The sequence below is a fragment of the Pantherophis guttatus genome, chromosome 4, assembly GCF_059756535.1.
Source record: "Pantherophis guttatus breed Tessera chromosome 4, ASM5975653v1, whole genome shotgun sequence".
NCBI classification, from domain to species: Eukaryota; Metazoa; Chordata; class Lepidosauria; order Squamata; family Colubridae; genus Pantherophis; species Pantherophis guttatus.
This window is the reverse complement of record NC_142066.1, coordinates 48,911,751-48,925,656: the sequence shown is the minus strand read 5'-3', so window position 1 is coordinate 48,925,656 and position 13,906 is coordinate 48,911,751. Positions and strand designations below refer to the sequence as shown.

At 40.5% G+C, this 13,906-nt stretch overlaps 1 protein-coding gene across 7 annotated transcripts in view; it reads left to right on the top strand.

Moving 5' to 3' along the window:
- STAT3 (signal transducer and activator of transcription 3) overlaps positions 1-13,906 on the top strand; it is a 63,449-nt gene that overhangs the window by 12,161 nt on the left and 37,382 nt on the right. For 2 of the 7 annotated variants that reach the window (XM_060691622.2, XM_087892112.1), the window contains exons 2-5: positions 4,681-4,775; positions 5,387-5,568; positions 8,523-8,664; positions 11,326-11,470. In XM_060691622.2, the coding sequence (XP_060547605.1) occupies positions 8,537-8,664; positions 11,326-11,470 (273 nt within the window). In that variant the 5' untranslated portion in view covers positions 4,681-4,775; positions 5,387-5,568; positions 8,523-8,536. The remainder of the gene's footprint in view (positions 1-4,680; positions 4,776-5,386; positions 5,569-8,522; positions 8,665-11,325; positions 11,471-13,906) is intronic. The other 5 variants (XM_087892113.1, XM_060691623.2, XM_034415679.3 and 2 more) reach the window with 3 other exon arrangements.

Genomic DNA, 13,906 nt, shown 5'->3' with positions numbered 1-13,906 from the left:
GGGTCTGAGTCTAGAGTCATTTGGTGAAGATGAAACTTGAACCAGGGATTTCCCAGCTATGCTTTTGGGTGTTGTCCTATAGCAACCTACATATCTTTGTATAACTTTTTTTTATCTATATAGTACCTTTAAAAATAATTTGTGGCATGAACCTAGTTTCAAAAGCCAATAATTGATAGCACTATGATGTGTTCTTAATAGCAACTGAAAGTTCTTATATATGTATTTAGTGTATTTTTGGCAATAATCCCTAGGTTCTTTTTTTAAAGAGAAAAAGGCCACAGTCACATACAGACTGCATTCATCACGGTGGGGTTTTTTTGTTTTTTGTTTAAAAAAAAACAAATTATTGTTGCAAATAAAGGCCATAACTTTAGATTCTTCTTTTAAATAAAAATATAAAGATGTTGTTTAACTATACTTTTCAACACTGTAGGTCTGGTAACAAATTTAGGTAGAGGTCTTTTTTGGAATATCACAGCAAATTGCTGTCCAAATAGCAAGTCCTAAAGGTTTGCATAGTGGCATCACATTTGATTTTCTCCAATTTCTGTTATTAATCATGGCACTAAACTTCTACTTTAATGAAATAAGATTCAGAATTGAAACATATGATTAATTTCTAAAGCACAATATACTTTTCACATTATCAAATGTAATTGATATAGTAATAAAAAAATGACCCACAATATAAAACTCAGAGGAAACCCAAAATGAGTCAAAAGCTATTTCCAAAACCACCATGAAACCATATCAAAAGCTTTTTCAGATTCAGAAATAGCTGCTAGATTCTGTCAATTTTAGGTTAAAGCAGTTACATTAATCAACAACCTGAGCTGGGTTCCTTCATATTTATTAGAATACTGTAACTACTGTGATTTGAAAACTAAAGATCTTGTAATCTTAGCACGCACTATAACCAGTGAAGTAGATCCTTAGGAAGAACAATATTTTGAATATTGAATAGTTGAAACTTGGGAGGTAGGAATATATTTGAAAAGACTTCAAAATATATTTCACTAAAATAGGCAATTAAAAAACGCTTTGTGGTAGTCAGCTGGGAAGCCATCAAGCAAGAGACCTCCCTCAATGTATACAATTAATTTGTAGTCAACATTTCTTAAAATGATTAGGAGTGGTCAAGTGACAATTGTGTCATCAGTTGAGTTATCTGTTGAGTTATCTGTTGTTTTCTATAGAGGAAAGAGGGAATGGCCTTAGAGCACAGGAGGAAGAGCCACTATCAAGGCAGCAGTCAGATAAAAGATACCCTCAAGCCAATTTAAGAAAGTAAACATCTCAGACCAACAGGATGATAAAGGGAAAAAGGAGCAAATGCATTTAGACTTAACAAGATTCTGCTACTATAGCTATTACAATAAAAGTAGTACTGACTTACATGGCATCGGTTTCCCCCCACCGATTAGATCCATCTTGAAGGGCTGATATTTTAATAGATCTAGAACAGTGATGGCTAAGCCTTTTGGCGCCAAGTGCCAAAAGTGCGCGCATACACCCATAATGCAATGCATGCATGACCCCCATGGGCACCCCCATGCATGTGTGTGCGACCTGTGCATGCACGTCAGTCCCCCGCATGTGCCCTCCGCATGCGCGCCAAAGACCCGAATACCAGCTGGCTGGCAGGCACGCATGCATGCGCGGTGGAGCTGAGCTGGGGCAACGGCTCACATGCCTACAAAGAGGGCTCTGCATGCCACAGGTTCACCATCGCGGATCTAGAACATTTGGACTTTCTCAAATATATTCTAAACAGAGGTTACGTTGCTTAATTTGTGTAAGAGCCAGTGCCTCATGTCCATGATGAAATCCAATACTTATTAATTAAACAGTGTCTCATCTCCTGTTCCATCTACTTAAAAATATTTGTTATTCAACAAAGACAGAAGTGTCAAACTTGATTTCATTGAGGGCCACATCAGGCTTGTGTTTGACCTTGAGGGGCCAGGGTGGGCATGGCCAGGGTGGATGTGGCGAGCTGGAAGTCATTTGTGTTGGGGGGCCCTGTGGTGGCCCGAGTGCTCTGCAGCGAAAACAGGCTCCTGAGCTCTGTTTTCGGCTGCGACGGCCTCCTGCAACCCTCTGCCAGCGAAAACAGAACTTGGGAGGTCCGCGTGTGACTCTGCCATTTTTACTGGCAGAGGCATCACAGGCCAGTTCTTCGCTGTTTCCAGAGCATCCCTAAGGGCCAGATCTAAGCACTCGATGGGCTGGATCTGGCTCCCGGGCCTTGAGTTTGACAGCCCTGAACAAAGGGATGTCTAGAGACCATATGTAATAAACTTTTAAATTATTGACAGAAAAGAACTATGAGCTTTACAGGAACATAATCTGAAGTAGAAACAGTATTGTCAATATCTTGCTTTAACTGAAGTTAATAAGAAATGAGATGTCAGAAAATAATCCAAAATACCTGCTGACTAGATTGCTCTGAGGGGGAGGAAATAAATTCATATTATGAAAATTTAGAAGAGACAAATCGTTGCAGATTTGAACTGTTAGTATTTAGAAACGTATTCACAGTTTAAGAAAGCAACATACATTTTTTTCAAATTTAGCTGATCTTATGGTTTCCCAGTTGCTTGGATCATTTCATTCTAATTGAGCACATAAGATATTACCAAAACATATGAGCTGTATGTCTGAGAAATACTCAGCCCAAATCTCATTTCTGAGATGAAGTCAGCCTCAGGAAACTACTCCCTTTCAGCCATCTTTGATGTAACAATTATATAAATAAATTACTAGAAAGTTGAGATGCAGAGAGAAAAACAAGATAAATGCATACTTGAGAAGTATTAAGAGTTACAGATCATCATCTTTCAAAAACCAAACTCTTTTTCAGGAACTGAATCAGGTCCAAGAAGCTGTATTTCTGCTTCCATCCCCCACAAACCAACGATTCTACTTATTTTTCCAAAAGCAGAAAACATTCCATGGTTTTTGAGCATATGCAGTCCTCATTTAAGAAAACACAGAACTTCCAAATATTTTGTTAAACTATGTTTGTAGAAGTGAGTGAGCATTCTTCTGCAAACCTCAGTAGTTGGCCAAGCAAACCAAACTATTGTTTGTACTTTTCAAAGCGTTTTTTGTTGTTTTTATTGTTCCAGAGTCTACACCAGTGTTTCTGAATATCAACAACTTTAACCTGTGTAGACTCCAGCTCCCCAGTCAGTGCTAGCTAGGGAATTCTGGGAATGGAAGTCCATACATCTTAATGTTTGGGGAATGGATAAAGCAGTATCATAGTGAGAAATTGTCAGGAAGCTGGAAAGAAATGAAAGAGTCAAATGAAAGAAATAAACAAAAAATAAAACACAAAAATGAAAAAAAATAAACAAGAGATCGCAGGCAAGAATTTTGACAGCTTTTCTCATAAATTGTTGTTTAGTCCAGGTGGAGAAAAATTTGGAAAGAAGAATTTTAAATCAGTGAAAGAGACTTTGCTTTAATTAACTATAAATGTGACTGGGCAAATTGCTATGAGTTTCCAAGCATATTATTTCTTCTAAAGTATAAACAAAACTTCCTGAGTCACCAGGCAGACGGTGTTACACTTTCACAGAAACTTCAGCTGTGAGGAAGAGTTTGCTTAGCACATTAGGTACACCAATCAGAGATTTGGAATTTTTCAAGAATCACTTAACAAAACTGAATTTCTGTCATCTAGTTTTGCTAAATGTCTGTTAGAAAATGAATTTACCTCACAGTCATACATTTATTTATATAAGTTCTGCTTTTGAAGATTTTGCGATTATTCATTGTAGCCACAAATCCAAGTTCTTCCTCATCCTGTTCCTCTTAATTGTCTCTTGTTTTTTTGGGGGGGGGAACAGGATTTCCTTTACACTGTCTTAGCTTGCTTCTTTTCATAAAGAAAGGTAGAATATTTGCAAAAATTCCACTTGCCTTCAGGGAAGAAAAATCATTACTGAGAGTATAGAATCATTGTACTTTGCTTGTTGGAAGCCAGCTGGGAAGGAGGCAAATAGCAATCATATCATCCCAGTTGCCAAGCACCAAAATTTTGATCATGTGACTATGAGTCGTAAATGTAAGTTGTACTAAATATGTACAAGATGAGCCTTCATAGATGAGCAGATTGGATTAAGATTTATCTAGTACAATGAAATATCCCTGGGAAGACTGGGGATAGATACCAAACCTAAAAGCATTCTTACTGTCTCTGCTATAATAAGTAATTGTTAGCCATCCTCACCTTATAGGCTCTACCACAAGTGTCTTTCTTGAATGAGTTATATTGTGAACTAGCTTCATGGTTAAAATCTCTGAAATCCAATCCAAAATTTTCCAGAGTGGCATTGTTTTGTAAATGAAGAAAACCCAAAATTGTCAACATAATAGATGAAGCTGCATATCTGGAGACAGTATTCCTTGAAAGGGGATAAACCTTGGAGAATGGAGAACCAATTTGAACATAAGGTGGTGACTCTGGAGATAGATGAATTATTTTAACTATTACACAAATATTGGTAAGTGGGATACTAGAAGCTATGGTAATGTGTTCTCAGTAGAACAGAAAGTAAAATTGTGGTATATTTGTATATAATATAGGGTTGCATTAATGGAAAGTCGCCCCCCCCCTGTCCCCAATTCTAGTTTTGTCTAAAAATTAAGAGAGCCAGTTTGTTGTAGTGTTAAGACACCAGACTAGGAAGCAGGAGATCATGAATTCTGGAAATCTGAAGATGCCCGGCAAAAGGATGCTTACTCCATCACCTGTCTTCCAGGTAATATACCTCCACGGGAGAATTGTGGGGAGGGGGAAATGGGTTTGGTACATTGCAAGGTTATAGAGAAATTTGTTCAGAGGTTGGAATTGCCTATTGGTGATTTGCAAGAGAAAATGAAGGCCATGTATACAGAAGAGATGTTAAGACAGAATTTTGGAAGCTGAACAAATTAAGAGGAATAGAAAAAGGAATAAAAAGATTTACTTGGAGTGATGAAAGTAGCATTGTGGGTTGGCTTGATCCATATAGTTCAGGTCCTCATACAACTGCAGTTAAAGAACTTTTCTTTGAAACAGGTCAGACAACAACGAATCAACTTTGGAGCAACTTAGAAATCATCATCATGTTTTGCAGGCTAATTACAAACTGCAATTAAACCAAATGGTAGATTTAAGACCTTGGCTTAACTCAAGAATTGTGCAGGAAAGGAAAAGAAGAGGCAGCAGAAGCATTCTGGCAAAATTAAAAATTGAAATGTTAAAGGATTTTGTACCCACTTCTGTTAGGAATATGTACAGAGCCTGCCATGAATGTAGCAAAGTGAGGGTCAAATGTGAAATGTAGCAGGCAAATAAGGTAACAATCTTACCAAATTGCTTACTTAACAGGCTCACACCTTGATGATATCCCAGAGTTCCCCTTTGATTGAAAGAAGTCTTTTGGGGAATTAAGCAACAACCTTGGTGGTGCAGCAGACTAAAGTGCTGTTAAGTAGCACCAGCTGCCTGCAATTACTGCAAGTTCAAATCTCACCAGACTCAAGGTTGACTCAGCCTTCCATCCTTCCGAGGTAGGTAAAATGAGGACCCGGTTTGTGGGGGCAATAAGCTGACTTTGTATAAAAAAGAACACCGCTTAGGGGGGGCCGAAAGCCCTACTAAGCAGGTGTATACAAAAGTATGAAGGCTATTGCTTAACGCATTGTAAGCTGCTCTGAGTCTCCGGAGAAGGGCGGCATATAAATCGAACCAATAAATAAAACCTCCCCCAGCTTGAATAGTGCTAGTAGAAATCCAAGCACAAACAGAACAAAAATACTCATACTCAAAACCAGCAAAAGGAAGAGTGGAAACAAGTAATCCTCCATACTCTTTTACTTGGAGGATAGCTGAAATAGATGGTTACAGGTCTGGGCCCTGATCCTCTCAAGTGAATTTGGAGGCTACATCAATTTACTTTCCAGTACAGTTTGTTTGACTAAGAGATTGAGTAGGTTATATTTACATATTCTGAAGTCTGCACTAAGTGAAAAAGTGTATCAGTGACATCCTAATCCCTCCAATCCCAGTAACTACTTCAGTGTCTTAGAAGGGCCCCAAAATATGGTCCAAGATTTAATGACTGGTGCCCAATTACAGATTAAAGCCATTAGGGATTAGCGGAAAGAGAATCTTTTAGAATTTTGCCATGGTTATTTGCAGTATCAGTTCAGCGCCATTCCTATTATTACTAATAATAGGGAGGAGGGACAAACTACAGGTGATATCATGCAAGACCTTACAACAGTCAGTATTTAAAATGAGTACTTGATGAGTTGCAACATCCCAGTGAACCTGGACTAGACAGGTGAATATAGTTTACCCATATTTAGTTATTTAAGAAACATCTGCAAGACAGGGAAGCTGTTGGAAGCATTGAGGAGGAAAATAAAATAAAGAATATAGGTGGTGGTGCAAGTAATAAAATATAAATAGGAAGAAAGGGGGAGGAATAGAAATTTGTGGAGCAACCAGCAGCAAAGAATGCAGGATGGCGAAGAACATGTGTAAATGTAGTGAAAGCTGACAGATTTTTGAGAAAACATGGAGAGGTGGAATAGGATTTTACTGGGAGATGGAAGGAGTGGGTGGTGCAGTTACAAAGGAATCATCAAGAAAAATAATGAGATAGAGGATGAAAGTGGAGAGAAAATTAAGGATAAAAAGCTGCTTTGAACTGAAATAATCAATAGAAGCTTTAAAGAAAATTTCAGCCCTACCTATAAAAGAGGAAGAGGAGACAGCAATCTCAGACCACTCCCCAGTTAATTTCTAGGTCTCCTCTGTTGTGATATGTAAACGAACAAATAACCATATTAGAGGAAAACATTTGAAAGATGCTAAATGGGGGAGGAATTACCTTTTTGTTTTAAGGCATAATAGTCGTAAGTAGATTCTATTAGACCTGATTTTTGTTGTTGTTGTTGTTATTAAAGATTTTGTTGTTGTTATTAAAGATTTTTCTTTGGCTATTAAGGAAAACAGAATTTAGCATACTATGAATTGTGGATCAAAATAGCTGGGATTGAAGTGCCATTTAAAGCTATTTGGGATTCTTCTTGTATTCTAGAGCAAGATTAGCTACTAGAAAACAAATTTTGGTTTAACATTTACTTTGGATGCTATGTAACATTACTCTCATAGAGAGCTCATATTAAAATTCCCTATATGTTTTCTTCTTTTCAGAAGCAGGCAGTGGCAAACCACTTCTTAAATCTTGTCAGGAAAAGAACAGGGACTTTCCAGGCAGTAACTAGGAGTCAACACTAACACTAACTCTGTAATTGTTTAGAAATATTGAATAAATATTTTATTACTAGATTAATTGGTTAATTGATTGATTGTGTGCCATCAAGTCGCTGTCCACACCTAGATATATAGATATTCTCCATGACAATCTGTCCGTAACCTAAACTTTCAGCTTTTCCAATGGTGCACTTATCACCACTGTAACTGAGTCTACCCATCTCGCTGCTTGTCATCCTCTTCTTTCTTCCACATTTCCTACCATTAGAGCCTTGGAGAGCTAAATCTTCACATAATCTATCCAAAGCAGGATAATTTTGAGCCTAATTTTGTGCCTCTAATCAGAACTCTGGGTCGATATTTTTAAATGATCCATTAGTCCATTTCTGGTGTCCATGATATGGTCAGGAGTCTTCTCCAACACCAAAGTTCAAGAGTGTCAGTACTCTTTCTCTTCAAAGTCCAACTTTCATTCCCAGAGAATATTGCAGTAGGTACCATGACTTGCATGATTCTGATCTTTGTCAGTGAAGACACATGATGGCATTTGAATATTTTTTCCAAGGCTTTCATAGCTGCTCTACCAAGCGCTAGCCGGCAGTGTATTTCTTGACTGCTTATTCCATTATTGTTGATGGTTGATGCTAGGTGACCAAAACTATACCATTTTGATACCTTCATTGGCAATTCTAAGGCCAGTGATTCTTCCTGTTGTCATTAGTTTGGTTATCTGGTGTCAATGTTTTGCCATGTTCTGTCTATATTTTGGCTTCCTGACCTGTATATACATTTCTCATGAGGACAGTAAGATATTCTAGGATTCCTATTTTTCTGAGCATATTCCACATGTTGGCATTGACAAATTGAAAGCCTTTCTGTAATCAATAAAGCACATAGTTTAGTATTTTTGGTATTCTTCGGCTTTCTCCGTTATCTAGCATTCATCAGCAATAATTATGACTAAAAATCAGAAGCAAAATAATTGAATATAAGTCACTTAAAATGACTTTTAACCGATAAATTGTAAATTACTTAAAACCCATAAATTGTCAATAGGAATGTTTCTTTCTTGAGCTTTCTTTTCCTTTTTCTTACAGATTTACATTGTTAGGTTTTACTTGTGATTGTGAATCAGTAATGGTTGTTATTGATTGATTATTGGATATTTTTGGATAGCATCAGCCTGACTCATCAATAGACAGCTCACATTAAAATGCCCTATATGTTTTCTTCTTTCCAGAGTCAGCTGCCAAGATGGCACAGTGGAACCAATTGCAGCAATTGGACACAAGATACTTGGAGCAGCTCCACCAGCTTTACAGTGACAGCTTTCCAATGGAACTTCGGCAGTTCCTTGCACCTTGGATAGAGAGCCAGGATTGGTGAGGAATTCTGTTTTTTAGCTTCCAGGCTACATTTGAGCAAAAACATCTGTGTTCTAGAGCAGGGGTCCCCAAGCCCTGGTCTGTGGACCAGTCTGCGGCATGCTAGAAACTGGCTGTGCAAACAACCGAAGCTCCATCCACTTGATGCAGGCAGTACACGAAACCATACCCCCTCCAACCCACAAAGAAACCTCTGTCCACAGAACTGAACTGGTCTCTGGTGCCCAAAAGGTTGGGGGCCGCAGTCCTGGAGCTCTTCAAATCAATGAGTAAAATATGGATGCTCAATTGATTTATATTGTTGCTTCAAAAAAATAAGGCGAGGAAGCATCTTTGGGGAAGCAATGAGGAAGTGGGTATATACACCCCCACCCACCCACCCACATACATGCATACATATATATAATAGAGACAAGATATACCGTATTTTTCGGAGTATAAGACACACTTTTTTCCCTCCTAAAAGAGGCTGAAAATTTGGGTGTGACTTATACTCCAAATGTAGCTTTTTTGAAGCTTTTTTCAGCCCTAATGAGGTGCTAGCGAGTGAAGCAATCTCCATTTTCCTGCTTTGCCTGCTCCCTCTGACTTTCAGCTGTGAAGCTTTTTTTCAGCCCTAACGAGGTGCTAGCAGTGAAGCGCTTTGCCTGCTCCCTCCGACTCTCAGCTGTGAAGTTTTTTTCAGCCCTAACTGGGCGCTAGCAGAGTGAAGCGATCTCTGTGGTTTGCCTGTTTTTCTCTTTGCTTCTCTCTCCAAAGATCAGTTGTGTTTTAGAAGCTATTTTTATCCCCAAGCAGGGGATGTGTTGAAGCTGACCAGACTAAGGACGCTAGCCAGATGAATACCTGGTTGGCAGATTTCCCCGCCCCCCTATTTTCTTCCCCAAAAACTAAGCTGTGTCTTATACATCGGTGTGTCTTATACTACGAAAAATACAGTATATATATATATATATAGTCATTATTTTTACAAATACCTCATATTCAACACACATTCCTCCTACTTTCTCCACAACAACAAGCCTGTGAGATGAGTTTGGATGAGAGAGTGACTGGCCCAAGGTCACCCAGCTAGCTTTCATGGCTAAAGTAGGACTAGAACTCACAATATTCCACTTTATAGCCTAGTGTCTTGACCATTAGACCAAACTGTCATATCAGTGCAGATTGAGACAATGAGAATTGTAGACTAAGCAAACTAACTTGCTTTTCCTTTACCTCTTTCTTCAAAAGTTGGTAATCTAGCAGGAAGCCAGATCCCGATTTCCTTTATCAATCTTACCCCATCTACACATGCAGTGCCTTTCTTGTTCTCCTATTCCTCCCTTCTATTTCTGGAAAAGAAACAGATCATTCTTGCCAAAAGTCTGAACTGATTGATTGCTCTTTGAAATTAGGGCAAGAAGTGCTGACTTCTGCCTGAGCAATGATTTAGAAGCTTTGCAATTGTGGATCATGTAACTCCTCCCTGCTGTTAGACACAGAGATTTTCGGGATATGCAACATTAATTTGTGAGATTCTTTCTCTTTTATATTCTTTTTTGCTGAAATTGTTAGAGCTGTCAGGAATATAATTGGGGGTACATCCGGTATACAGATTACAGGTAGTCCTCGACTTACAACCACAATTAAGCCCAACAATTCTATTGCTAGGTGAGATAGTGAATTTTTCCCCATTTTACAACTTTTCTTGCCATAGTTGTCAAGTGAATCACTGCAGCTATTAATTTAGTAACACAGTTGTTAAGTGAATCTGGCTTCCCATTGACTTTGCTCGTCAGAAGGTCCCAAAAGGGGATCACATGACCCTGGGACACTGATACTGTCATAAATATGAACCAGTTTCCAAACATCCAAATTTTGAGCTCATGATCATGGGGATGCTGCAACAATTGTAAGTGTGAAAAATGGTCTAAAGTCACTTTTTTCAGTGATGTTGTAACATTGAAAGGTCACTAAATAAACTGTTGTAAATTGAGGATTACCTGTATTACCTAATACTGTAGATCAGCCTTATTAAATCTCATGCATTCCAGACGTGCTGACCCTTCTTGTTTGTTTATTAATCAAATGCATGTCCTGCCACCATCACAAATGAAAAGGCAAAAACAACCATGCGTATACTGTATACAATCCAACAGAGTATCTGGTAACAACATCCTGTATTCAATCTAACATTGTACCTGATAACCACGTCCAAATGCCATCTAGAAAATCTCTGTCTGTCTTTGTTTGTGGGAGACAAATAACATTGGAATCTGTCAATCTTCCCACAGGAGGCTATTTCACTGGGCCAGCCCATCATAAAAAGCAGCATCTTCAAGTTTCTACCTTCACCTCCCAAAATGAGGGATAACTGTTTTGCCCACCACAGTTTTCCTAGGTTGCCATCTAGTTCTTTTCTTTTAATTGCCACACTGACAGTTGGAACATTGAAATTCCTTTGTGGGTGTTATGTTCTTAAATTCCCTGAATTATGCTTGCAAAATTCACTGGAAATTCATATTAACTTTTTTTGCATTTTAGAAACTTCAGAAACTTTTTTGGCATTAATTATTATAGGTCCTGCTTTTTATAGATGGGAACTTTCATAGAATTAGACTAAGGTATCTTATAAACTGTACTAGTAAGTTGGATTTCCTTTCCTATCCTCTTTAGGGCTTATGCTGCCAGCAAAGAGTCCCATGCTACTTTGGTATTTCACAATCTTCTGGGTGAAATTGACCAGCAGTACAGTCGCTTCCTACAAGAATCCAATGTTCTCTATCAGCATAATCTACGCCGGATCAAACAGTTCCTACAGGTAGAAATGACTGACAAATTTTGATTTAGGAACTCGTGTATTATGTGAATTCCTGAATACCTGTCTGTAAGATGACAGATTTATTTTATTTTATTTTATTTTATTTTATTTTATTTTATTTTATTTTATTTTATTTTATTTTATTTTATTTTATTTATTTTATTTTATTTTATTTTATTTTATTTTATTTTATTTTATTTTATTTTATTATTTCTATACCCCCCTTCTCCTGCGGGACTCAGGGCGGTGTACAGCCGAGATAAAACATTGCATATAAAATTTAAAAACAGTTTAAAAAACAATTAAATAATTTCAGCCCAAGATTTAAAACGACCCAATTAAAACCGAATTCAATTAAAACTGAGAGTATGGGATCAAGCCAGCCCGGCTAGATGGAATAAGTGTGTTTTCAGGGCCCAACGAAAAGTCCGGAGGTCTGATATCGTGCGTATCTCAGGGGGTAGGTCATTCCAGAGGGCAGGTGCCTCCACAGAGAAGACTCTCCCCCTGGGGGTCGCCAGCTGGCATTTTCTGGCCGACGGCACCCAGAGGAGGCCCTCTCTGTGCGAGCGAACCGGTCGGTGGGAGGCTATTGGCGGCAGAAGGTGGTCTCGCAGATACCCCGGCCCTAAGCCATGGAGCGCTTTAAAGGTGGTCACCAACACCTTGAAGCGCACCCGGAAGACCACAGGAAGCCAGTGCAGCTCGCGCAGAAGAGGTGTCATATGTGAGCGCCCCGTCGCTCCCATAATCCCCCGCGCAGCCGCATTCTGGACTAACTGCAGCCTCCAGGTGCACCCCAAGGGGAGTCCCATGTAGAGAGCATTGCAGTAGTCCAGGCGGGAAGTGACGAGTGCTTGAGTGACCGTGCGTAGGGAGTCCCGATCCAGAAAGGGACGCAACTGGCGTATCAGGCAAACCTGATAAAAAGCCCCCTGTGGCCACGGCCCTCATGTGCTCTTCTAAAGTCAGCCGTGCATCCAGGAGGATGCCTAAGTTGCGAGCCCTCTCCGTGGGGGCCAGTGATTCGCCTTCAATAGCCAGCGATGGCACCAGCTGGCTATATTGGGACGCCGGAAGCCACAGCCACTCGGTCTTGGAAGGGTTGAGTCGGAGCCTGTTTCTCCCCATCCAGGCCCGCACGGCCTCCAGGCACTGGGACATCACTTCAAGGGCATCGTTGGGGTGGCCTGGGGTGGAGATGTACAGCTGAGTGTCGTCAGCGTACTGATGGAACTCCACCCCAAAGCCACGGATGATCTCACCCAGCGGCTTTACATAAATGTTGAACAGAAGGGGCGAGAGGACCAATCTTTGTGACACCCCACAAGCAAGGCACCTCGGGGTCGACTGCTGCCCCCCTGTCAAAACAGATTGCGACCGGCCAGAGAGGTAGGAGGAGAACCACCGCAGAACGGTGCCCCCCACCCCCAACCCCTTCAACCGGTGCAACATGATACCATGGTCGATGGTATCAAAAGCCGCTGAGAGATCTAACAGGACCAGGATAAACCCCTATCCCGAGCCCTCCAGAGATCATCCACCAACGCGACCAATGCCGTTTCCGTGCTGTGCCCAGGCCGGAAGCCGGACTGGAGCGGGTCTAGATAGACAGCTTCATCCAGGTACTGGGGAAGCTGCCGCGCCACCACACTCTGAACAACCTTCGCAACGAAGTGAAGGTTGGAGACTGGACAATAGTTAGCCAAAACAGCCGGATCCAGAGAGGGCTTCTTGAGGAGGGGCCTCACCACCGCTTCTTTCAAAGTGGCCGGCAGGACTCCCTCACTCAGAGAAGCGTTAACAATCCTCTGGAGCCAGCCTCGTGTAACCTCCCGGGAAGCCAGTACCAACCAGAAGGGGCATGGGTCCAATAAACATGTCGTGTTCAGCCGTCCCAGGATCCTGTCCACGTCCTCGGGAGCCACAGGATCAAACTCCTCTCAGATAACACTCTCAAGACCTGCCTCAGTCATCCCGTCTGGACTTACCCAGTCAGAGGCCAGGCCTTCCCGAATCTGAGCGATCTTGTCATACAGATACTGCAGAAAATCCTCAGCTCAACCCTGCAAGGGATCATCCCGCACTTCCAGATGGAGGAGGGAGCGGGTCACCCTAAACAGGGCGGCTGGGCGATTATCTGATGACGCGATAAGAGCGGCAAATAGCTAGATTTCGCCGCTTTTATTGTCACTAGGTAGGTCTTAATATGAGACCTCACCAGTGTTCGGTCGAATTCGGAGTGGCTGGTCCTCCAACTACTCTCCAGGCGTCTTTTCCGGTGCTTCATCTCCCTCAGCTCCTAGGAGAACCAAGGAGCTAGGTTAACAGTCTGAAATGCAAAAAATGTGCTGACTTGTAGTCATAGCATTGATATCTTGAAATGCAAAGGAAAAAAGTGATTCCTTTCCTGAATATATTATCATTATTTATTGC